The 26,518-nt window shown below is 43.6% G+C and overlaps 1 protein-coding gene across 1 annotated transcript in view; it reads right to left on the reverse strand.

The window, feature by feature from the left end:
- Positions 1-6,255: 6,255 nt before the first annotated feature.
- The window catches only part of LOC117199274 (uncharacterized), a 71,936-nt gene continuing 51,673 nt past the window's right edge, over positions 6,256-26,518 (reverse strand). The window contains exon 4 of the mRNA XM_049710496.1: positions 6,256-12,496. Coding sequence (XP_049566453.1) covers positions 12,184-12,496 — 313 coding nt within the window. The 3' untranslated portion in view covers positions 6,256-12,183. The remainder of the gene's footprint in view (positions 12,497-26,518) is intronic.

Below are 26,518 nucleotides of genomic sequence, written 5' to 3' on the forward strand. Positions count from 1 at the left end.
AAGGAAGAGAGGGAGAGAGACAGAGACAGAGACAGGGAGAGAGAGATTTTGAGAGAGAGGAGTCAATATAAAAGAAGAAAATTGAGAATCACTTTGTATAGTTTGACTATGTATAGATTGGTGCTTTGAAAATTTTCCTTCATATTTTTGAAGGTATTGCTTCATTGTCTTCTAGCTTCTGGGATTGCATCCTGATTCTCTCTCTCTCTTTTTCTTTTTTGTACGTGACCCGTTTCTCTCTCTCAAAAATCTCTCTCTCTCTCCATATATATGTGTGTATATATATATGTATATATATATGTATATATATATATACACATATATATATACACACATATATGTATGTATATCTCTTATTGGTTCTTATTGGTTCTGTTTCTCTGGGTACCATGTAACAAACTGGGTAGGGGATTTCTATTATGACAAGAAAGAAGAGAAGGACAGATACTGGGGGACTATTATGAAAAAGAAGTACTTATAAACTCCAAGAAGAGCAAAATGGTGTACAAGAAAGGAAACATAGCCATGGTATTTTACTTGGCTCACCAATGACTGATATTTCATTTAATCATAATAAGTAAACTCTGAAATATTGGTTTAACCAAAAATCATCATATAACTTTTGGGAGGGTAAGAGGAAGTAAATGAGGGACAACGGATGGCTTCCAGGTGCTGAATGATCTTGTATATTAGGACCCTGCTATAGACCGAATGTTTGTGTCCCCTCCACAAAATTCATATGTTGAAATCCTAACCCCCAATGTGATGGTATTAGGAGGTGGGGATTTGGGGGAGGTGATTAGGTCATGAGGGTGGAGCCCTCATGAATAAGATTAGACCCCTTATATAAGACACCCAGAGAGCTCCCCTGTCCCTCCTGCCATAGTGAGCTGTCTATGAACCAGGAAGTGGGTTCTCATCAGACACTGAATCTGCTGATGCCTTGATCTTGGACTTCCCAGCTTCCAGCATTTTAAGAGATACATTTCTGTTGCTTGTAAGCCACCCAGTCTGTGCTATTTTGCTATAGCAGCCCTAAGGGTCTAAGACAGACTCAATAGACAAGATCCAAAGTGCTGAATAAAGAAGTAGCTGTACTTGCAGCATTTACAGGTAAAATGATATGATATCTTGGTGCCAGTGGTGGGAGAAAGGGGAGGGATAGAGTATGGGAGTCTAGGTGAAACAAGATGGTTTATGAGTTGATCACGATTGAAACTGGGTGAGGGATACATGTGGCTTATTATAATGTTCTCCCTACTTTTGAATGTTTGAAAATTTTTATAATGAAATTTGCAAAAATAATAAAATAGTAATGAAGTAGCACTTAATACTGCTTATTAAGTGTCTACCAGAAGAAAGAGCTAAAAGTTTAGAAAGAAATGCTCAGGAATGGGAAAGAATGGAACAGGGAACTGCTGTTTGTGGTATAAACTTTTCTGTAAACAAAATATGTAGTTGTTTTTTTTAAAAAAGTTTATTTGTTTATTTATTTTTTGGCTGCGTTGGGTCTTCGTGTGGGCTTTCTCTAGTTGCTGAGAGCGGGGGCTACTCTTTGTTGTGGTGCGTGGCCTTCTCATTGCCATGGCTTCTCTTTGTTGCAGAGCACGGGCTCTAGGCACGTGGGCTGCAGTAGCTGCGGCATGCGGGCTCAGTAGTTGTGGCTCACCGGCTCTACAGCGCAGGCTCAGTAGTTGTGGCACATGAGCCCAGTTGCTCTGCAGCATGTGAGATCTTCCTGGACCATGGCTCAAACCTGTGTCCCCTGCATTGGCAGGCAGATTCTCAACCACTGCACTACCAAGGAAGTCCCAAAATATGTAGTTTTAAAAATTATTATTAAAAAATAGCGATGAGGGGAATTACCTGGCAGTCCAGTGGTTAGGACTTTGCACTTTCACTGCTGAGGGTGAGGGTTCAATCCCCCTGGTCTGGGAACTAATCTCCCGCAAGCTGCTCAGCCATAAATAAATAAATAAATAAAACTAAGCAAAGAATAAGAAGTGGATTAAAAAAAAGAGAAAGAAAGAATAGTAATGAGACTAGAATAACACTGGATGAAAAATATGGAAATCAGACTTCACTTCGCTATAACAAAGCACTTTCTCACGATGAACATTGTCCAGAATTATGTGGACTGTCTCCTAAGACGATTTAAGAAAGACAAGGGACTTCCCTGGTGGTGCAGTGGTTAAGAATCCACCTGCCAATGCAGGGGACACACGTTCGAGCCCTGGTCCGGGAAGATCCCACATGCCTCAGAGTAACTAAGCCCATGCGCCACAACTACTGAAGCCCGCGCACCTAGAGCCCAAGTACTGCAACAAAGAGTAGTCCCCACTCACCACAACTAGAGAAAGCCTGTGCACAGCAACTAAGACCCAATGCAGCCAAAAAAAAAAAGACAACAGGATCACATGTAAACGATGTTGTCAAAGGTGGTCCTGTGCTGAAGGGAAGTTAGGGGAGGTGACTTCTAAGTAGGTGGCCAGGTTTAGCAAATAAAAATAGAGGACACCAGTTACATTTGAATTTCAGATAAATAGTAAAGTAGTTTTTAGTGTATGTCCCACAGTAAGGACGTTATACACTGGGACATAGTTATACTAAGAAGTTTATTTACCATTTATCTGAAATTCAAATTTCACTGTTTGTCTTTCATTTTATCTGGGAGCCCTATTTTTAACACCCCTAACTATTCTAATATGTTATTTTTATATAAGGAGGGGGAGGGCTTATCCATGTTCAAATGTGTAAATTCAAAAGAAATTTTAGCATTCCTCTCTTGCCAAACCTAACTGATAGAATGAGTGATTAAGGTGAAGGACAGGGCAGGCTGGGTTAAATGGCAGCTTGAAGCATAGGGTTGTATCCTCAAAACTCAAAGAGAACTTGAGATTGGGAATTCAGACATCCATCACTGAGTATAATCTGCATTGAGTCCATAATCATTTATCTTACTTTTTTTTTCCTGTTTAATGCAAAGGTAATGCAGAGTTGAAAACAGAAAAACTGGAATTCACAGGAGAATCCCTATGGGTAGGGGTTGTCCTAGGAAGCATGAGAACATGAGGAATGAGGCTCTGTCGACACTCACGTTCTGCCTGCCCACACTCAGGAATGGAGTGAATTGTATTCAAGTTTTGTGTCTTAGGAGCTTTGACTCAGCCAGAGTGAGTCAGAGAGGCCTCCCTGTAGGAGTCAGCCTCGAAGTTGAATCTGTAGGAGGGTTTCCCACTTCAAGAGGGGAAGAGGAAAGAGCTGGAGGAAAAACGGAGTTACAGACTGGGGGGTACTGAGACCTTGAGAAGATGTTATAATTACAACACCGGATGAGAGAGATGGAGAAGTGGGGCATGAGTTTGGAGAGGGTGGGACCTTAGGGACCTTCAAAGAGACTTGGGTTTAGTCCTGTAGGCCCTGGGCTGCTGTTTATAAAGAGGTACATGAAGATGATGCTATCTACCAATCCATTCTCTTTTCAGCTGTCTTCCCAAGGGTGGTCCTTTACTCTCAAAAACATGAACACAAAGAACTGGAGGGTACTAGAGCACCCACAAAGAAGAATCCCTCAAAATCCAGATCAACCCATGGAATCACTCTTTATGATGAGGAAAATGGCCTCAGAGAGAGGTCACAGAACTGGTCAGTGACGGAGTTGGGATCAGAGCCAGATCTCTTGACTCCTTTTCCACATGGCCTCGTCAAGTAGGGAGGCAGGTTGTCCAAATGGGGAGGGGCACATATTCCTTGTTGTATTCCGAGAAGATACATAGTCTAGGGTGTACCAACCTCTATAAAATGCAATGGTAATGGGACCTTCTGGAGTTGGGCAGTGGCCCTGTTCAAGCCATCCCCCAGGCATAATTGTAAGAGCACGGTTTTGAGAGACTGACCCAGGTGGGTGATGTGGCTGTGAAAACATGGTTTATCCATATGCAGCCAGGTGGCTCACGGGAGCCCAACCCCCAGATCCTGGGCTCTCTAACTCTGCTCTCGGGACTTCATTCCACTAATGAAAGCTCTGAGGGAGAGTCACATGCCCCTCAGAGGGTTTGTATGGTTAACGAGCCATCAAGTTTGCCAAAGCATTATCTCCCTGTGGCCCTACCGCCATTTTCCACGCTGTGGCCAACTCCTTTTCCCACTTCTCAACTCAGCCTTGTGGAAACTGAACACAGCAGTCAGCTCCAGGAGCCTCAGGGTTGCCATGGGTTACATGAATTCAAAGCTGAAGATGGAACCAAAACAGGCCCTTAAATATCAGCCCTCAAGTGGGAAGCTAAAAGGAGTGCTCCGACGCCTTAAAAGAAATCAGGTGACGTCATGACAAGGGAAGGATACTGACGCAGCCACGAGCTGGATGGTTGCTGCCTGGAGCCTCGATGTGTCAACAACTGCTAAAAATATCCTCTCTACACGGCGCCTGCAAGTCACGGCAAATACTCAGGGACATGAGAGTGAATGTCTGAAACGGGAGACCTGTGCTAGCCAACCCGGTCCCTGCTGGCCACGCGTGGTCACAGGCACTTGAAATGGGGCTTGCCTGAATGAAGACGGGCTGTAAGCAAACTGGCTATAATGGGTGGGTAGGGGAATAAATGTTGATACCTCACTTCATATATCAAAATTAACTCCTGAAAGATGAAAAAATTAAAAGCAAGGGCAAATACAGAAAACCTAGGTGACCTTCAGATGGCCCCTGAGTGTCTAAGAATATGAACGACAGAAGAAACCACCAAGAAAACGAGACCTTTTAAAAAAAAAATTAAAAGCTTTTTTTGACAAATATTAATTTTAAAAAGGAAAATAAATTATATTTATGCCAGATACTCTGCTAGGTACTTTCACAAACATTATTTTTGAAAAATATATTTTCATTTAGATATAATTGGGAATTCCCTGGCGGTCCAGTGGTTAGGACTCAGTGACTCCATGCTTTCACTGCTGGGGGCCTGGGTTCGACCCCCGGTGGGGAAACTAAGATCCCGCAAGCTGCAGCAGTGTGGCAAAAAAAAAAAAAAAGAAAAAGATATAATTGACACATAACATTGTGCAGATTTAAGGTAAACATAGTGTTTATTTGATACATTTATATACTGCAATATTATTACCATCATATGTTAGCTAACACCTCTATCTTGTCACATAATTATTTTGTTTTTGTGGTGGGAATAATTAAGATCCACTCGCTTAGCAACTTGAAGCTTATAATACAGTATTGTTGGCTCTGATCACTCTGCTGTAGATTAGCTCTTCAGGACTTATTTATCTACTAGTTGTAAATCTGTAAAAAGCTTTAGCTTTTTAAAAATCATAGATATAAATAAAATTTAAAACCACATAAAAATGGGAAATTATTTTCCATAAAGATTACATATAATGTACACCCAAAATTGATAATATTGATAATATGCTAATACCCCAATAATAAAATGAGCAATTCTCAGAAGAAATACAGATGGCTAATAAACATTAAAGTGTTCATTCTCACTAGTTATCAAAAGAAAGCAAATTAAAAGCACCATTAAAAGTTTTTAAATTAAATTACATAAAGGCAGGCTTCCTTGGTGGCGCAGTGGTTAAGAATCCGCCTGCCAATGCAGGGGACATGGGTTTGAGCCCTGGTCCAGGAAGATCCCACATGCCGTGGAGCAACTAATCCTGTGTGCCACAACTACTGAGCCCAAGTGCCACAACTACTGAAGCCTGCGTGCCTAGAGCCCGTGCTGTGCAACAAGAGAAGCTACCACAATGAGAAGCCCGTGCACCGCAACGAAGAGTAGCCCCCACTCGCCGCAACTAGAGAAAGCCCGTGCACAGCAACAAAGACCTAACTCAGCCAAAAATAAATAAATAAATAAATAAACGTATTAAAGAAATAAATTACATTAAGGCAAATTTTAAAAACTGTTTACTACAATTCAACAAGTTTTGTTTTTTGATGGTAATCATTCATAGCTGATGGGAATATAAACATGGAAAATTTTTCTGGAAAGCAGCTTGCAAAATACATCGTCTAAAAGATTCTAAGAATGTTCCACTCTTTGACCTGGGAATTCCACTTCTATGGAAATTAACAGACTAATTTATGTGCAAGGATGTCCATATGTTCACCACCATCATGGCAAAATAACTGAAGCGGCTCAAAATGTGCAAATACACTATGGTACACTATGGTACAATCATGGGGAGCATGAAATACACCCTGGATTTCAAAGACAGTATGAATAAAGAATGTATGTAAATAAAAAAGAATGTAAAATATCACATTAATATTTTTAGATTGATTTCATACAGTAGTCAATATATTGTGTTAAATACTGCATTGCATAAAATATATTATTATATATTGAGTTAAATAAATTGGGTTTAAAAAAAGATATTAAAATTAATTTCATCAGTCTCTATTTACATTTTTTTGTTATTGTTGTTTGTGTTTTTGTTTGTTTGTTTGGTCATGCTGTGCAGCTTGTGGGATCTTAGTTCCCTGACCAGGGATTGCACCCGGGCCCTGGTAGTGAAAGCACCGAGTCCTAACCACTGGACGACCAGGGAATTCCCTCTTTTTAGTTTTTTAATGTGTCTACTAGAAAAATTAAAATTATTATACATGTGTGTTTTGATTCATGCTCACATGTGTGGGTTGCATTACATTTCTATTGGATAGCACTGCTTCAGGGCAGTGGGTAAATCCTGCCAGAGACTGCCTCTCCACACCAGTTTTTCCCTCCCACTCTTATCTTTCCCTTTCTCTTTCCTTTTCTACATTTTATACTCTTTCAACAAGAGACTACTTTTTATACTTTTTCAACAAGCTTACTTCTACTATTAGATGGGAAGAATAATAGCTAACATTTTTTAAAAGGCTCAATAAGTGCTGAGCACATTACCTTCATATGTCATATAATGCCCCCCCACCCCAAATATGCTATAAGGTAGGTATCATTATTGGCACAGAGAGGTTAAGCTACATGCCTAAGGTCACACAGCTAGTAAGTAGAGAAACTATGATTCAAACCCTAGGTAGCCTATCTTCCAAGCCCTTCTGTTCTACGTAGCATGCATGAGAGAAATGGGAAACTGGGAAATCTGAATAGAAAGCTCTTTGGAACAATTGACTGTGTTTCCCCATTTGCACTGCCAGCTAGCCCTGGGGGAGATGTTGCTCAAGCTTAAAAGCTTTGTCAGCTTCTACCATGCATCCATCAGTACTATGGACAACACTGTGTCTTCCCAAAATTTGTATTTGAAGCCCTAACTCCCGATGTGGTGGCATCTGGAGGTGGGGCCTTTGGGAACTGATTAGATTTAGATGAGGTCATGAGAGGGTGGGGCCCCATGATGGGATTAGCGTCCTTATAAGAGATACAGGAGAGTTTGTTCTCTCTCTCCCCCATGTGAGCATGCAGCAAGAAGGCAGCTGTCTGCAAGCCAGGAAGAAGGCCCTCACCAAGAATCAAAACAGGATTCCAGCCTCCAGAACTGTGAGAAAATAAGTTTCTGTTGTTTAAGCCACCCCATCTATGTATTTTGTTATGGCAGCCCTAGAAGACTAAGATGACCGGACTCCTGAGTTGAGTCACTGCACCTGAGACAGCACATCTTGTGAACTTCTTCTTCATTAGGAGCCTGTTGAAGAGGCTTTTAGCCTTGGAAGATGTGAACAAGCAGGGAAGAATCAATAAAAGAGGATGTAGAGATAGTGGAAGAAGACAAAGGAATGACCTACCTGGGAGGGGACAGGAATGCCGGGCTGAAAATTAGTGAATATAGGGAGTTCCCTGGCGGTCCAGTGGTTAGGACTTGGCGTTGTCACTGCCGTGGCCCCGGGTTCAATCCCTGGTTGGGGAACTAAGATCCCGCAAGCCGCACAGTGCGGCCAAAAAAGTAAATAAATAAATACTGAATAAAAACTGTTGAACAGAAGGAGGTTAGAGCCACATTGCATCTGATAAAAGACCTTCAGGTTTTAAGGAAAATATGTAAAGTGAGTGAACAATAAAACAACCAGTATAGGGATGGTTGCAAGTTGGATTTGTAGAAAGAAAATTTACCTGTTGACATGGCAGGTCTACCACATCCAAGTGTCTGAAGCTGTGGACCCGAACCATGGTGCCTCCGCCAGTGGCAAAGCTGGCTGGTTGGTGATTATTAGGAAAAATATTTAAGTACCAAATGTGGCAAAGGATTCATTTTTTATACGTTTTATGGTGGATTGCAATGTTATCCCAATAATGCGTCCCCTCTCCCCACTTGTGCTCTCAGTGTGCTTTAGAGTGAAGAAAAAAGTGTGGGATTAATATTAGTGCCATAGAACATCCCTGGAGCTCCCTCATCTGTGCCACAGCCTGTGAACTGGGACCCCAAAGGGAGCGCACTGTTCATGGGAACACATCTGTCCTCAGTTTCTTGGCAGAAATAAAATTTGAGAATAAATGGTTTAAAGGATGATAAAAGAGGATCAAGGAGCCTCAGGGGGATCATGGCAGGTCCGATGATGGTTAGCTGGCCACTAGAGGAGAGAAGTTGATATGCAAAGGGATTTTACTTTAGGGGTTTTGGTATCACAGTGCAATAATGTAGATAGAGTGCCTTGAACCCAGGTAGATTGGATTTAGATCTCAGAGCCAGCACTTAGAAACTTATGGCCCAGGGGAATCTGCGTGAAGTTTTTCCCACATCAACAACCAGCTCACTGGCATCAACTGTGCAACCAACAATTCAATTTAATGCTGATACTGTCTGCCTGGAGTTAAAGGGCTGATACCATTTACCTGCAAGCTAAAGGGCTCAGACTGCCCTCACTTCAGACCCAGCCGTAAATGGGGAGTCCAGGCTACCCACACTTCTGCCTGGCCAACTACAGACTTCGGGTTCTCATGGCCCCCCTCTCCAGATTTGGTAATTTGCTAGATTGACTCACAGAACTCAGGAAAACACTTAACTTATGTTTGCTGGTTTATTGTAAAGGATGCAAATGAACAGCCAGATGAAGAGGTACTAAGTCAGGAAGGGTCCACGTGCAGGACCTGTGGAGCTGGAGCGTGTTACCCTCCTGACATGGGGATGCAATCTGGAAGTTCTCCAGATCTTGTGGTTCAAGAGTTTTTATTTTATTTTCCTTTGGCCGTGCCGCGCAGCATGTGGGATCTTTAGTTCCCTAGCTAAATATCGAACCCAAGCCCCCTGCAGTGGAAGCGCAGAGACTTAACCACTGGACCGCCAGGGAAGTCCCTCAAGAGTTTTTAACAGAGCTCTTCTCTCCCTGGAGAATGGGTGGCTAAAAACTTTACATGATTGGTCTTTCTGGTGACTGCCTTCTCGAAGCTAGCTAGAGGCCACAATGGGTCAGTCATTCGAATAAAAAAGAAACTCATATCACTTAGGAAATTCCAAGGGTTTTTGAAGTTCTGTGCCAAGAATGGGGATAAAGACCATATACAATATTTATTATTATACCACAGCTGGGAAGTCTCAATGGCTGGGGCCAGAATCATCTGAAGACTCATCACTCTCATGCCTAGTGTTGATACTGTCTGGGGGACCTCAGCTGGGGCTGTCAGTGGGATACCTCCATGAGGCCTCTTCATGTGTTTGGGCTTCCTTACAGCATGGCAAGTCCCAAGGGCAAATATCCCAAGAGAGGGAGCCCGGAGGAAACTGTATTGCCTTTTATAGACATGGAAGTCTCATAGTGTCTCTTCTGCCCTTGCTGAGATTCAAGTTCACCTCTTGATGGTAAGAGGGTTAAAGTCTCATTGTAAGAAGAGCATGTAGGGGCTTCCCTGGTGGCGTAGTGGTTGAGAGTCCGCCTGCCGGTGCAGGGGACGTGGGTTCATGCCCTGGTCCGGGAAGATCCCACATGCCGCGGAGCGGCTAGGCCCGTGAGCCATGGTTACTGAGCCTGTGCGTCCGGAGCCTGTGTTCCACAATGGGAGAGGCCACAACAGTGAGAGGCCCGCGTACCGCAAAAAAAAAAAAAAAAAAGAAGAGCATGTGGAATGGGAGACATTGCTGAGGTTATCTTTGGAAAATTCCTCTGCCACAACACTTCATTCAAATAGAAGGTAACTCATACGCTATGATCCAGCCCACTCTTGGGCATATATCAGAACAAACCTATAATTCAAAAAAAGATATGCACCCCTATGTTCATAGCGGCACTGTTCACAATAACCAAGACATGAAAACAACCTAAATGCCCATCGACAGATGAATGGTTAAAGAAGATACGGTACATATCTACACTGGAATACTACTCAGCCATAAAAGAATGAAATAATGCCATCTGCAGCAACATGGATGGACCTAGAGATTATCGTACTAAGTGAAGTAAGTCAGACAGAGAAAGACAAATATCATACGATATCACTTGCATGAGGAATCTAGAATATACACAAATGAACTTATCTGTAGAACAGAAACAGACTTATAGACACAGAGAACAGACTTGTGGTTCCCAAGGGGGAGGGGAGGGGGAGGAGGGGTGGAGTGGGAGTTTGGGGTGAGCAGATGAAAACTACTTTTTTAATTAATTATTTATTTTCAGCTGCGTTAGGTCTTCATTGCTGGGTGCGAGCTTTCTCTCGTTGCAGCGAGGGGGGCTACCCTTCGTTGGGGTGCACGGTCTTCTCATTACCGTGGCTTCTCTTTCTTGTGGAGCATGGGCTCTAGGTGCACAGGCATCAGTAGTTGTGGCATGCGGGCTCAGTAGTTGTGGTGTGCAGGCTTCAGCAGCTGTGGCTCGAGGGCTCTAGAGCACAGACTCAGTAGTTGTGGTGCATGGGCTTGGTTGCTCCGCGGCATGTGGGATCTTCCTGGACCAGGGCTCAAACCCGTGTCCCCTGCATTGGCAGGAGGATTCTTAACCACTGCGCTATCAGGGAAGTCCCCAAACTGTTATATATAGAATGGATAAACTGTAGAGTGCACAGAACTATATTCAATATCCTGTGGTAAACCATAAGAGAAAAAAGTATGAAAAACAATGTGTATATATATGCATACCTGAATCACTTTGCTGTACAGCAGAAATTAACACACCATTGTAAGTCAACTATACTTCAATAAAATAAATTAAAAAAAAATAGGTTGCTCAGACTCAGAGGTTCAATGACTCTGTCATGTACTAAGAAATATATTTGGTCTTTGTCCATAGTTCTTGGATCAGATTTCATAAATCCCTGGAGTGGCTCTCACCAGAAAGACTAAGTGATTAGAGGGCTAGGACTTTCAGCCTCACCCACCATCCTCCAGGGAGAGAAGGGGGGCTGGAGATTGCGTGCAATCACAGGCCAACGACTTCATCAATCAAGTCTACATAATTAAACGTGGATAAAAACTCTGGACATCGAGGCTGGGGAAAGCATCCAGGGTGGTGACCATCTCTATCTACTGGGAGGGTGGTGCACCCTGACTCCATGGGGACAGAAGTTCCTGTGCTCAGGACCCAGCCAGACCTCGCCCTGTGTACCTCTTCATCTGGTTGTTCATTTGTATCCTTTATAATAAAATAGTAATTGTCAATATAGCACTTTCCTGAGTTCGGTGAATAATTCTAATTAATTATCAAACCTGTGGGCGTTGTGGGAAGCATCGAATTTGTAACTGGCTCAACAGAAGTGCAGGTAGGTTTATGGCTGGTGTCTGATGAAGTGGGGCCACTCTTGTGAAGCACTCTGCTCTTAACTTGTGGCGTCCGTGCTCACCCCAGGTAGTTAGTGTCAGAACTGAATTGTATTTTAGGACACCACTTGGTATCGGAGGATTGGTGCTGGAACATGTCAGCTAAGGCCCCAGACATCGTAGAACAAAGACAAGCCGTCCCCAGGCCGCTTTTTCCAAATTCTGACCCAGAGAATCTGCAAGCATAATAAAGTGGCTGTGGTTTCACGTCACTTACTTTGGGTTGGTTTATTTCACAGTCATAGATAAATGGACCCATGTGGTCCACCTTGAGAGTTGTTAAGGGCCAGAAATAACATAAGGAAATCACCTCATTTGGGGCCTGACATAAAGCAAATGTCAGAAATGACAACTCTTTATTTTTCTTAAGATTTATTTATTAATTTATTTTTGGCTGTGTCAGGTCTTAGTTGAGGCACACGGGATCTTCGTTGAGGCATGCAGAATCTTCGTTGAGACATGCGGGATCTTTTGTTGCGGCACGAGGGCTTCTCTCTAGTTGTGGCGTGAGGGCTTCTCTTCTAGTTGTGGCGTGCAGGCTCCAGGGTGCGTGGGCTCTGTAGTTGTGGCGCAAGGGCTTAGGTGCCCCGAGGCATGTGGGATCTTAGTTCCCTGACCAGGGATCGAACCCACGTCCCCGGCATTGGAAGGTGGATTCTTTACCACTGGACCACCAGGAAGTCCTGGTAACTCATCATAATTTAAAATGTGAGAGGATTGTGGGAATTCCCTGGCGGTCCAGCGGTTGGGACTTGGTGCTCTCACTGCCAGGGTCCCAGGTTCGATCCCTCGTCGGGAAACTAGGATCCTGTGGCCAATAAATAAATAAACAAATAAATAAACAGTGAGAGGATTGTAACCAACTAGCTGTATTTTGCCCCATCAACCTTTACTCCTCTCCCCACTGTCCGCCACACTTCCAGGAAGTCAACTCCGTGTAGCAGAGACCCTCCTCCACAAGCTCCAATCACTTTCTTCTACCTGGAGGTGATGAGGATGTTTTTAGGTGCCAGTGTAGGGTCTGGAGCCAGCACCCTTTTGCAAGGCAAGCCCTTTTGCCAGCCTTTTTCATCTTTTGCCTTTTGGAAGCCAAGGTCCGTTTTGATCTGGGGTTGACCCTAAGACTATTCGGCCAGGCGTTCTGTGTACCCAGGCTCAGCAGAGTCCTGCAAAGTTTGGGCGGGGGCGGGGGGTGGGGGGCAGTGGGGAGCAGGTGAGGAATCTGCTCAGCCTCTGTTGGGAACGTAAATGGCTTATCTGTGAGCTCCCTCTGCCCTCTGTTTGCCACAGACAGTGGAATCCTGCCATGGACTCACATCATTCCTCTCCGTGTTCTGACTTGCCAAGGATGCAGAACAAATGCAGGTTCTCCACCCACTCTTTGGGGCTATTAGGTAGACAAGGCCCCACCCACTCACTCTACTGTGTCTCCTGCCAAGCAGCTCTCCCTCCCTCCCTCTGACGTTTTTTCTCTTTAAGTTGAATTGTGAATCAGATGCAGTAACAAGGAGACCTGGATTCCAAGATCAAACAAACCAAAGCAAAGTTCGTAACCATGGAAATGAACCTTTGCATTAGATGATCACCGCCTTCAGATGAATAAAGCCCAGGAGCTTCCTCTGATGTTCCTGCTTACAGCCGTTGTGGGAAAGTTATCTAGTGTGCCTTATGGCTAGGCAAGTTCTGTTAGGGCTGGACTCGGCAGAAGAAAAGTCAGGCACTGCCCTGTGTTCTACGATGCGCGCTGAAATGCTGAAAGGTATTCTGGACTGGGAATATTGTGCTGCTCCGCAGTTCGAGTCAATACACTTTCATGTGTGCCCACCAGGGGTCAGCACTTAGTAAGCACTTGCCATGAGCCAGGCACAGTGCTGAATATCTGCACTAAATAATTTTTTTCCTCAAAACAACCACATGGCGTGGTTGTTTGCTCATGGTTGTTTGCTCTATTTGCTCATCTGTAGAATGGGAACCACAAGAATATTTATGGTTATTTACCATAAGAATATTCTTATGGTTTACCATAATTCTTATGGTTTACCATAATATTTACCATAAGAATATGGTATTCATAATAAGAATTATGGTATTTACCATAATTCTTATGGTTTACCATAATATTTACCATAAGAATATTCTTATGGTTCCCATTCTACAGATGAGCAAATAGAGGCTTAGGGGGGTTAATATCCAGGGTCATAGAGCCCAAACAAGGCAAAGCTGGGATTTGCACCCAGTCTGTCCAATATGAAAGTCTAGCCTCCCAATTACCAACCTGCACCATATCCTCTGCTATAAACGCCAGGCACTGGCCCTGCTGCCCGGGGTACACAGAAAATAAAACCCATTACACTCCATGGACCTTTACTGAGACCCTATTCCATATGATGGACTGTGTCACGTGCTATGGAGAATAAAAACTAAGACACAAGAAGATAGCTCATTGCGTAGTAAAGAAAGGAACAGCAGGGCTTCCCTGGTGGCGCGGTGGTTGAGAGTCCGCCTGCCGATGCAGGGGACACGGGTTCGTGCCCCGGTCCAGGAGGATCCCGCATGCCACGGAGCGGCTGGGCCCGTGAGCCACGGCTGCTGAGCCTGCGCATCCGGAGCCTGTGCTCCGCAACGGGAGAGGCCACAACAGTGAGAGGCCCGCGTACCGCAAAAAAAAAAGATGTTTTAAAAACATGTAATGATAAATCCCCACACTCGCCTTCACAGAGCTCTCAGGTGGTCAGCTGCTAGCCTTCGGAACGTCCCCTTAGCATGAAAGTCCATGCCGAAGGACCGCTGAAGGTCTAATTGTGTCCCACGAAAGGCTACGTTGGATCCTGACAAGCATGGAGAGAAGACGACGTGGAGAGACACAGAGAGAAGATGGCCATCTACAAGCGGAGGACAGAGCCACGGAGCAGCTGCTCCCTCACGGCCCTCAGGAGGAGCCAACGCTGCTGACATCTTGATTTTGGACTTCTAGCCTCCAGAACTATAAGGCCGATAAACGTCTGCTGTTGAAGCCACAGAATTTATGGTGCTCTGTTATGGTGGCTCTAGCAAATCAACACAGATTTTGGCATGGGTGAATGTGACATTATTTGGAAATGCAGTCTTTGCCTGTGTAATTCAGATATAAATTAAGGGAATTCCCTGGTGGTCCAGCGATTAGGACTCATTGCTTTCACTGCCAGGGGCCCAGGTCAGGGAACTAAGATTCCACAAGCTGCAGGCCAAAAAAAGAAAAGATGTAAATTAAGACGAGGTCATAGTAGAGTGGGGTTGATCCTTAACCCAATATGACTGATGTCCTCATGAGAAGAACAGAAGAAACACAGAGATGGAAACACATAGTAGGAAGATAGTATGTGGCAGTGGGGGCAGAGATTGGAATTATGTAGCTAAAAGCCTAGGAACGCCAAGGATTTCTGGCAACTACCGTAAGCTACGAGAGAGACGTGGAACAGAGTTTCCTTTGAGCCTCCAAGAAGGAATCAACTCTGTCAAATGACACCTTGATTTTGGACTTCTGGCCTCCAGATCTGCAAGAGAATAAATGTTTGTTGTTTGAATCCACCTAGTTTGTGGTACTTTGTTATGGCAGCCCAGTTCACCATGGTTCCTGGTTTTGTGAAAAGAAAGTAATCTTTCCTTAACCTTGTGTTTCCTTCTTCCTGTGTCTCTTCAAGGACCTCCTAATCGCTCACCCAAGCTTTGGTCTTTCCAGCCCTGCTTTGAAGACCTCCCCACCCTTGTCCCCTCCTGCTCTAGGGCTGCATCGCCTCCAAGTCATTCACACTAACCTCTCTCTGCCTCCCCAAGCCCTGAGAATGCACTCGGCCCTCTGCTCTTTTGTTGGTTCTCCCTGCCCCCCTCTTGATTAATTATATGCAGCAAAAAGATTGACTCTGGGGCTTCCCTGGTGGCGCAGTGGTTGAGAGTCCGCCTGCCGATGCAGGGGACACGGGTTCGTGCCCCGGTCCGGGAAGATCCCACATGCCGCGGAGCGGCTGGGCCCGTGAGCCATGGCCGCTGAGCCTGCGTATCCGGAGCCTGTGATCCGCAACGGGAGAGGCCACAACAGTGAGAGGCCCGCGTACAGAAAAAAAAAAAAAAAAAAAGATTGACTCTGCCCAAGGGAGGGGTGGAGAGGGAGTGGAAGCTGGAGACGTGAGATGAGACCAGACGTTGAGCAGGAAGCAGGTCTCATATGATCTGCTAAGGAGTTTCAGCCTCATAAAAGGGGATGCAGAGCTCCTGAAGGCTTTGAAGCAGGAGAGTTCCCTTGTTTGCACATACTTATTGAATGCTTGCTGTATGCTAGGTACTGTGCTAGAGGCAGGAGAAATGTACCAGGCAGGAACGCTTTCCTTCAAGTGGCAAAACACCTGACTGGCAGTGACTTAAACCACAAGTACATGTATTGTTCATCTAACAAGGACACTGGTGTCTTCAAGGATCCAGGTTTTTTCAACTTTTCTCATGTTTGTTGCCTCGTGGTCTTGAATGGTGACACCACTGACCAAGATAGGTGTTATGGGCTGAATTGTGTCCCCTCAACATTCATAGGCCAGAGTTCTAACCCCTAGCGCCTCCGAATGTGACTGTCTGTGGAGAAGGAGCCTTTAAAGAGGCGATTAAGGTAAAATGAAGTCATATGTGTGGGCCCTGATCCAAGATAACTCGTGTCCTTATAAGAAGAGGAGATTAGGACACACAGACACACCGAGAAGCAGCAGGGATGCATGTATACAAAAGAAAGACCACGTGAGGACACAGCAAGGAGGCCATCTACAAGCCAAGGAGAGAGACTTCAGAAGAAACCAAACCTGCCGACACCTTGATCTCGGACTTTAGCCTCCAGAACTGTGAGAAAATAAGTTTCTGTAGTTGAAGGCATCCAGTCTGTGGCAGCCCCAGCAAACTAATACAACATGGGATACAGAGGAAGAACAGGCTGGGGGTGGACGGGAGGGAGGAGAGCCGGGTCTCCACACACTGATTCAAGCTGCCCCCTCACACAGGAGTGCCCTCCTGTCCCCCACCAGCCAGGCTCAGTCAAGTCCCCTCAGGCCCCCAAGTCACACCGTATCCTCTTAGAGACCTCAGTCTCCCTGGGACTCGTATTCTAGGGCAGAAGGTTCCCCCCAGCCCCCCCTAGACCATGAACTGCTTGTTTGGTTTTGAACATTTCACGTGGTTGTTTGAAGGGAGAAAGGTTTGCTGTTCCTTCTTTTACTACGTGATGAATTATCCTCTTGTGCTGTCATCCTTTTTCATTCACCAGGGCACCTGAACATAGCGCCTCACACAGAATAGAGCCTCAGTCTCTGTTAAAGGTCTCTGGCGTTTAACAGAACAACGTGTGAAATGGGGAACCTAGTAAAGTGCAGAAGATACTGTAGGGTCACCAACAGCTTTGCGATAAAATAGCTCAGTCTCTGAGGGAATCCTGAGAGATCTGGGGTGGCCCACATTCCTCACCCCTCTGTGCAGGGCATTTATCAGGAGAGTAGGCAAGGGGTGTGTGTGTGTGTGTGCGTGCGTGTGTGTGCAATGAGGCTGTCAGTGGGGATGTGGGGGGACAGATGGCCGGCCTGGGGTGGAGGCTGATTTCTCTCCCCCTCCTTCAGGGCCGTTGCAGGTTTCCAGGTGCGAGACTGGCTAAAATAGGCTGAGAAACACTAGGATTTTTCTGTTTATTTTTTTAACGACACCAAGTTTAAGCAGTGGGCCTTGAGGAGAAGAAGAAAAATTGGCATTTCAATGTTTATGAGTAAGACAAGAGAAGCAGAGATCAGCTAACACCACGGATGATACCTGGATTTAAGAAGGTGTTAAAGGAAAAATTACTCCAATGAGGAGCCACAGGGGAGACAGATGGGGTTCAACTCCAAGCACAACAAGGACAAAGGGGGGATTTATAGCCAAGGAGCAGGGTGACCAGGCCAGTGCGTGGAAAATTACTGAGAGGAAACATCAGGGTAGAGGGATCCTTGCTAAACTGACTGAACAGCGTTCTTGCTAAAGGCAGGGCGAGGACTTACACATGAAAGTTTGGAGATGAGGAAATTGATCAGATATCAAGGGTGAGGGATTCTCTTTAAAGTGACGTAGTAGAAGTGAAGTGAGTCAGAAAGAGAAAGACAAATACCATATGATATCACTTATATGTGGAATCGAAAATAGGACATAAATGAACTTATCTATGAAACAGAAGCAGACACACATAGACACGGAGAACAGACTGGTGGTTGCCAGGGGGAGGGATGGAGTGGGAGGCTGGGGTCAGCAGATGTAAGCTATTATATATAGAATGGACAAACAACAAGGTCCTACTGTGCCGCACAGGGAACTATATTCACTATCCTGTGATAAACCATAATGGAAAAGAATATTAAAAAAAGAATATATATATGTATGTGTATATATATGTGTGTGTATATATATATGTGTGTGTGTTTATATATATATAAAACCAAATCACTTTGCTGTACAGCAGAAATTAACACAACATTGTAAATCAACTATACTTCAATTAAACAAATAAATACAGTTACTTAGTAGGATTCTTGCTAAAACTGAGGGGCTGGGGGGGCCCAAGGTGAACGCCTAGTCGAGAAGAGAGCATCTTGTCAACACAGCCCCTCAGAGAAGCATATAAAACACAGGGTGGGAACTGGAGGGCTAAATATGGGTAGAATGCAAGTATAAACAGTGTTGTGTAATATCTGTAACTATGTATGATATTTTATACATTATTTATAGATGAAGTTTTATATATACTGTAATATTTGTAACAATTATTTTTCTTTTCTCTACGTAGATTTGATAGAGGAGAGCTCAGCAGAAACCATATTTAAATTTTCAATCTCTTATTTCCTGAGAAGTTAACATTTTGAAGAATACTGATGAAATCTCATGATACCACATCCATGATTTAGACAGTTTGGGCCTCAAATTTTCTGGAAGATTATACAACTATGGTTGTGAAATCAATCTCATTAATCTTTGATAAACTGTGGCGAAAGAAAGAAGCACTAAAAGGTGAGATTTGGGCAAAGTTTTTCCCAGTTATCCATACAGACTGGTTCCATTCCTAGAACACTCAATAGTTCAACAATGTGACTTAGGAATACACAGAAAATTGCTGGAACTATGAAGAAAACAGGGGAGTAAATTCCACTAAAGCCAGAAAAGTGGTTCCCCAAGGGGAAGGAGGGGATTCCTCTTGGGAGAGACACATAGTGGGTTTCTGGGATTCTCCTGACATTCAGCTTACTGATTGTGGGTAGTTCCAGGAATTTTCGATCTGTAGTTATTTATCAATCAGTACATATTTATATTTTATGCCCTTTTCTGTATGTGTATTATACCACACACTTAAAAGTTTAAAAAAAGTTTATCTTAATTTTCAAGAAAGGAAAAATTAAAGAGGAGGCTTTCAGAAATTACACACCAAAATAATTCCTGAAAAAAAATTCTAGAACAAGTAACTGAGGACGTGGAGAGAAAGTGGTGATGCTAGGAGCTTGCACTGGTTCTTTTAGAACAAGCTGAGCCCGAAACATCTGAATTTTGTCTTTGTATGGAGTTACTAGACTAGTGGGTCATAGATTGTAGAAAGCATTCGACAAGATCTTTCATGATACCCTTGTGGACCACACAGAAATGTGGGTTGGACCAAAGAAAGCTTATCTGAAGGATACTGAGGTTGGCTTGCTGTGGATGCAAATGTTTTGATACTTTCCGGGTAGAGAGGTGAGTTCTAAGCAGTGTTATGCCACTAAATGCTTAACAACTGGCTTTCTGAGAGAAAAAGTCCTGATTTGTAGTGTTTGCCAATTTCTGTGGTGTAAATACTCCCACTGTGACTTATTTCAAGTCTGTGTTTGACAAGCAACTTGCAAAATTTTTGAAAATGTTGCTGGCCAATCTAAGCTGGCTTCACTACACTGCTGGGTCTATGTCTTCTCTTTTGGATCTAGACAGGTTTGATTAAGATGTAGAAAACAAAATTATGGTTACTGGGGGGTGGGGTGGCGGGGTGGGGAGGGATAAATTGGGAGACTGGGATTGAAATATACACACTACTATATATAAAATAGATAACTAATAAGGACCTACTACTGTATATAGCACAGGGAACTCTTCTCAGTACTCTGTAATGATCTCTAAGGGAAAAGAATCTAAAAAAGAGTGGATATAGATATATGTATAACTGATACACTTTGCTGTACAGCAGAAAGTAATGCAATATTGTAAATCAACTATACTCTGAAAAAAAAAAAAGGAGTCCAATGCAAGTGACTCTCTGGAATTGCAAAACCTAGTCATAAAGGCTGCGCAATTTCTGCTCTGATGCTGGAACACTCTCTGGGAACACCTTCTGGGAGCTCCGAGCTGCCATGTAAGAAGTTTGACCACTTGAGAGCGCCATGCTGGAAAGGCCACGTGTAGAATCCCCCAGCTGAACTCAGCCTCCCAGCCGTCCCCACCGACATGCCAGATATGTGAGGGAAGCTGTTTTGGACTCTTTGAACAGACTCAGCTACCAAGTGACCCCCATCAGTATCACCCAGCTGAGCCCCACCCAAATGCCTGACTTCCAGTCATGAGATTTAATAAAATGCTTGCTTTAAGCCACGACGTTTTGGGGTAGTTGTTCTGCAGCAATAGATCATTGAAATACTTCCCACACCCATTTCCACCCCTTTCTCGACTTGAGGCTGGACAGTGGGACACTAATTCCCAGCCTCCCTTGCATCTAAATGGCCACGTGAGAGTTCTGGTCAAGGAGATGTAGGCAGAAACCCCTGAAGAGGTTTTCACTTCCTGAATTAAAAAGGCAAACGCTTAAGAGGAGAAGCCTCTGTGCCATGCCTCATTCTTCCCAGCGGGAATGCGGATATGATGGTTTGAGATTCTGCAGCTATCCTGTGTCAGGAGGACAAAGCTGGCCTGTAAAGAGAGTGGGAAAGGAAGAGAGAAGGGCAGAAGTCCTTTATCTGCCTCTGGATCTTTCATTACGTGGAAGAAGGAAAATCTTACTTGCTTAAGCCATTGTTTGTGGGGATTTTTGTTATTCACAGCTGGAAGCAATTCCAATGGACGTACTTTAAAGAATGCAATTTGTAGCATGCTGGATGATTAAAACCAAAGAAGCTTAATCAGAGCTGGTTTCATGACTGTGTGATCTGTGGAGTCGTGCAGAGTCTCACACTCAGAAGGGCCCACACTTTGTTTAGTGCTCTCTGGTCTCTGTCTTGAAACTCTGAAGTTTTGAACAAGAGGCCATGTATTTTCATTTTGCACTGGACCCCACAAATTATGTAGCCAGTCCTGGGTTTAATGAGTCAGTATGACCCTAAATGACATTTGTGAATGGTCTGTCCTCAAACCTGGCCACGTAGAAGAGAACATAGAAGACATTATCAAAGTTGTAAATAGCACAACATTTGATAGATTATCAATTAGTTAGATGACAGATTTAATATTTAAAAGGAAATCTAAACTGTCACAAAGCCCAAATCAGGAAGATGACATTTATCAAGAGATACATGAGAGATAAATGAGAAGCCTGTATTCAGAATTTTTTTTTTTAAATCCACAGGTCACAGCTGTATATCTGGAAGGAACTCTGCTATAGGGACAGGGAATCAGGGCTGTGCCACTGCTGCTACTGTGTGTCTTAAGTGAATCACCACTTCTTTGGATCATGATATCTTTATTTGCATGGTAAGGGGTTTAGCTGGGTAACACCGGATTAATCTAATTACTGGGCTTGGTAATCTTTTGCCATATAGTGATATTTAGTAACAGCATTTCATCTGGGAAGGAGCCATGTACACATCTCCTTTAAGCCAGGTGAGTTGGTGAGGATTGGTACCCACTGGCCTCACACACAGCGTATACCACACACATACACGTATATATTTATATAATAAATATAAATATTATATGTGTGTTTAATAGTTATAAATGAAATTATCATATATATAGTTATGGATCATTTGATCTTCATCCCATTTTATTGTAGTCACCCAGAACAGACCACATTATCCAAGAAGGGTTTGTAAATAATAAACTTCCAATGAGAAAAACTGATGATGTAACATTTTATGAACATTTCCCAAAACAATAAAACAGAATCCAGGTGTCCCAGGCCTGAACCACTGTTATCAAAACAGAACTTTCCTCCTCGTCGTACTGCAAGGATTAAATGAGGCGATCCAAGCAAAGTGCTCGGTGAGTTTTTACAACATATTTATTCTTCACCTAGTCACAGCCAAAACTACAGGCTAAACTCCTCTTAGGCACCAAAGATGTGAAATTCCAAGGAAACCAAATCAGCTAGAGCTAGATGTTGACGCTGCCCATCTTTGAGGGGGAAAATACATGAAGAAGCCAAAGTGGGAGAGAAGGAAAGAGCTGCAAACGTTGTTTCCATTTCACCTTAATCTACTGCTGAGGACAAAATGGAATTTTCCCCAAATCAATGAGTCAGCAATCAACTAGGTCACCAAGACAACTGTGAGGTGGTGGTGCCACCTGCTGGTCACAATGCAACAATTCTGTGACAATTGAAGCTGGATTTCTTGGGGGGGGGCGGTAAGGAGGAAATTAATGATTAATGTTTTCTTTGTATTCTTGTACAACCGATCTTTTCCAGAACTTGTGTGCTCAGGAGGTAGTATTAACAGTGTTCGAAACTGTAACACACAAGGCAAATTCTGAAGCCCACAAATGCCTGATTTTGCACTTACCCATGTGATAACCAGGGAAAATACAGAAACCTTCTTTGCATAAGACAGTGTGGTTGAAAGAAAAATGGAGTTAGTCACCTGAGTGCAAGCCAATTCCAGTTCATTGGCTTGCTGGGTGCTGTCAGGTGAATGACTTAACTGCTCTTAGCTTTCCTCTGATATAAAAACTGAACTATTAATAGGATCTTTGAATGGGGTCTGGCTTCACCCCGGGGTGATGGCGTGTCTTGATAACTTTCCAAAGGAAGAGACAGTTTCCAGAGCCTCAACTTCCATTTACTATCTTTTCCAAGGTTGGTCCACCTGACAACTAGGGTGGATGCAGCGCCAAGCTGGTTTTCAGTCTCCCTCCCTCTTTATAATTAATCTTCTCCCACTTTACAGAGGAAGCATCCCTGTCACCCACCCTCAGTCTCACTGAAGTGTCCCGTCCTTCGGCACATTTTTGGTGTTCTGGAGCACCACACAAAAGGGAAACGGCAGTATCTCTGTGGACGCAAGAGAAGTGACTGAGGACTGAGTCACGAGTCCTGATGAATCAGGTCGTTTCTCATGCATTGTTTGAAACAAAATTACAGGAGGACCTAATTGAATTGCCCATTAATACAGCATTAAAATGAAATTTGATGAAAGATGACTAAACGATTTCTGGCATAGTATGCTGAAGAAATTTAAAGAATTGAAAGACATGGCCGTAACAAAACTCCTTCCAGACCATCTTCTGATTTATGTGAAGCCAGCCAGTTTCTCTGAGCATATATCTTTTTTTAAAAAAAAAGTACTAGAGGGAATTTCCTGGCAGTCTAGTGGTTAGGACACTGTGCTTTCACCATTGTGGGCCCAGGTTCAATCCCTGGTCGGGGAACTAAGATCCTGCAAGCCGGGCTGCACAGCCAAAAAAAATGAATGAATGAATGAATAAATAAACAAAATTAAAAGAATAAAAAGTATGAGATAATTATAGATTTACAGGAGGTTGCAAAGATAATACAGAGGTCCGACATACCCTTCAACCAGCTTCCCTCAATGGTTAATTTTCTGTAGCTGCAGTATAATATCAAAGCCAGGAAACTGATACCGGTGCAGTGTGTGTGTGAATAGCTTTTACCATTTTATCACGTGTGTAGGTTCACAGAACCACCGCTACAATCAAAGTATAGAACTATGCCATCGCCACAAAGATCTTCCTGGCGCTGCTCCTTTATTCTCACATCCACCCCTCCCCCCCACCATCGCTACCCCCTGGTGACCACTAATTTGTTCTCTGTCTCTGAATATTGACCTTTCAAGAGTGTTATATAAATGGCATCATACAGTATCTGACTTTTTGAGATTGGCTTTTTTTAGTCATACTGCCCTTGAAATTCATCCAAGTTGTTCCATGAATCAATTTTTTTTTATTGCTGAGTAGTTTTCCACAGTAGTTTTCTATATGAAAAGTGGGGATAGAGTTGATGCCAAAGCCTGCTTCATTCTAGCAGTAAGTTATTTTTGTTAACAACAAACATAAACAAGATAAACTCAGTGTCACCAAAAAATCATCCATCTCATTAAGATACATATTTCTAATAAAGTTACTTTTTATGTTTTATAATTGTCAGTATATTTGTTTTTTTAATTGATTGTATACTACTGATCACTGTAATTGTACAGTAATACAAATGAAAGAAAATTTAAACCTTACAGCCTTATGATCATAGGAAATTGAAAATATGTAAATGTATACAATTTTGTTGGAGAGAAATGATGGGTGATCAACAAAAGCTCTTCTAACATATATTTGGGTAGAACTCCATAGATATGTGGAACAGAAACACAAGTTGAAGGAGGAAAGGAATGATGCGAAATTTCTGACCGTTAAAAGGGTTTGTTCACTATTTTGTAAATGGATCATGATGGGTATTAAATCACTGGGGTATTAAGGTTCCATAATATGCATTTAAAAGTGATCTGAGATTAAAAATAAGTGGTCTGAGAGATTTTATTTGTTTGTTTGTTTGTGCTAAGAACACTTATCATGAGATCTACCCTCTTAACACATTTTTATGTGTACAACACAGAACAGTTAACCATAAGCACAATGTTGCAGGGCAGGCAGATCTCCAGGATGTATTCATCTTGTGTAAGTAGAACTTCATAACTGAAAAAGTGATGTACGAGTTTTATTTGAAAATGTCAATACCTACAGTATGGGAGTAATTACGTCCTTTGCAGCAACTTAAACTGATCGTGAAGAATGATTTTTTAAATGTTAAAACTAAAAAGCGTATGGGGGAACACCACTTTTTGAAAATTCTTCCGTGACATATGTGGTGTTCATTCACTACCGTTCTTAAGTGATTTTGGCAAAGCGATTTTGAAAATTTATGAGGTAATGAAATGAATGTAACATGAACAGGGTGGCCCTGTTACATAAGAGTGTTCCCATAAATGTTCATTGGTATCCTGTTAAGAAATCAATCCATGCTAGTCAGGATAATTTCAGTGAGAGTAAACAAAATCTGACTCACACTGGATTAAGCAGAAAAGAGAATTTATTGGCCTAAAACTAAAAGGGTGGGATGGCTGGATCCACATGCTTGGTTGGTAACAGGAATCCATGTCTCTCTAGGTGTTCTGGCTCTACTTTCTTCCCTGATGGTTTTGCTTGGGGGCAGGTTTTCCTCACGGTGGCAAGATGGCTGCAGGTAGCCCTGGATGCCCATCCTCCCAATTAAGCAACCCCGGTGGGAAGAAAACTTCTCTTTCCCAATAGGTCCAGTGAAATGACAGGAGTTGAGTTTTACTGGCCTGGCATGGATCGTGTGCCCATCCCTGAGCCAATGACTGTGGCCATAGAAATGGAATGCCCTGATTGGCAAGGTCTGGGTCATGTGCCCATCTCTGAACCTGGGGAATGGGTCAGCCCCACTCAATCCACAGTCAGGGAGAGTGAAGGAGTTGAGGAAGATCAGAATTCTACCAGAAGAGAGTATGGACAAGAGAGGAGCCAGAATGATAGAAGGCTGTTGTATCACCTGCCAGCCAGCAGGAATTCACTGAGTTGTAGGGGTTACAGAAATATAAAAGTCATAGATCTTGTTCATTATTAATGGATGTGCTTTGAACTTACTAATATCACTAAAATGCTCAGAATAGTGTCTAGTACAAAGCAAGTACAGGTTAACTAGTGTCCTAGGTCAGGTTCCTCAGCAGCACAGCCTGAGAGGGATTCTTGTTCTAGGATTTACTGGGGGGGGGTGGCTCTCAGGGGAAGGGGATGAGGACAGCAGGATGGGGTAGGAAGATAATAGACTAAGCAAAGGTGCGGTTGTAGCTGGAGACTAACTTCACGTTGATCCCACAGGAAGCTCTGGCATGAGCGGCTCCACAGAGCTGGTTCCACTTAGAGCAGGGGGGCTGGCCTTGTGTCTGCCTGTTCAGGGGGTCACCAGCTGTGGGCTGCAGGGGTGGGCTGAGGGAGCATAGCTCCCCAGGCCCTGTGCCCTGTGCACTTCTCTGGAGAAGGGGTAGCTGTGATCCGTGATCAACACAGCACGACTGACTGACCTAGTCAAGGGAATCTGGGCAGGAGGTCAGCAGCATCTGTACAGTTCCCGTCTTTATTTTTACTGAGGGCACAGAAATAAAGATAAATAATGACGAGGTCCTGTATTCCATATAGGAAGTTCATTTCCACTTGGGCAAAATGAAAGGAGAAATAGTTCTCCCACGGAGCACTCCTGACCATCAAGGCAGAGTGGCCTCAGAGAGAGAGAGCTCAGCAGGCCAGTTAGAGGGCCTGGAGAAGGTTCTGGAAAAAAAAAAGGAACTTGAGCTGTCACTCCAAGGGTAGGGAAAGCTCTGGATAATAGAGAAGAGAGAAGAAAAGATGGGTGACGGGGTCAGCGCTTTCCCGCAGTTTATACTTAATTGGTGGAACTCTGACAGGAGATGGACGGGGGCCAGGGGCGTCCATGCATATGAGGGACTCCAGGGAGTAGAAAGGAGGGTCTCCAGATAGGCAGAGAGGATCCTGTAACACAGTCACCCTCAACTTCCTGGCAGTGATCCTCTGAGCGGCACATTTGTTA

This window comes from Orcinus orca, chromosome 5 (genome assembly GCF_937001465.1).
Source record: "Orcinus orca chromosome 5, mOrcOrc1.1, whole genome shotgun sequence".
In the NCBI taxonomy this organism is placed as follows: domain Eukaryota; kingdom Metazoa; phylum Chordata; class Mammalia; order Artiodactyla; family Delphinidae; genus Orcinus; species Orcinus orca.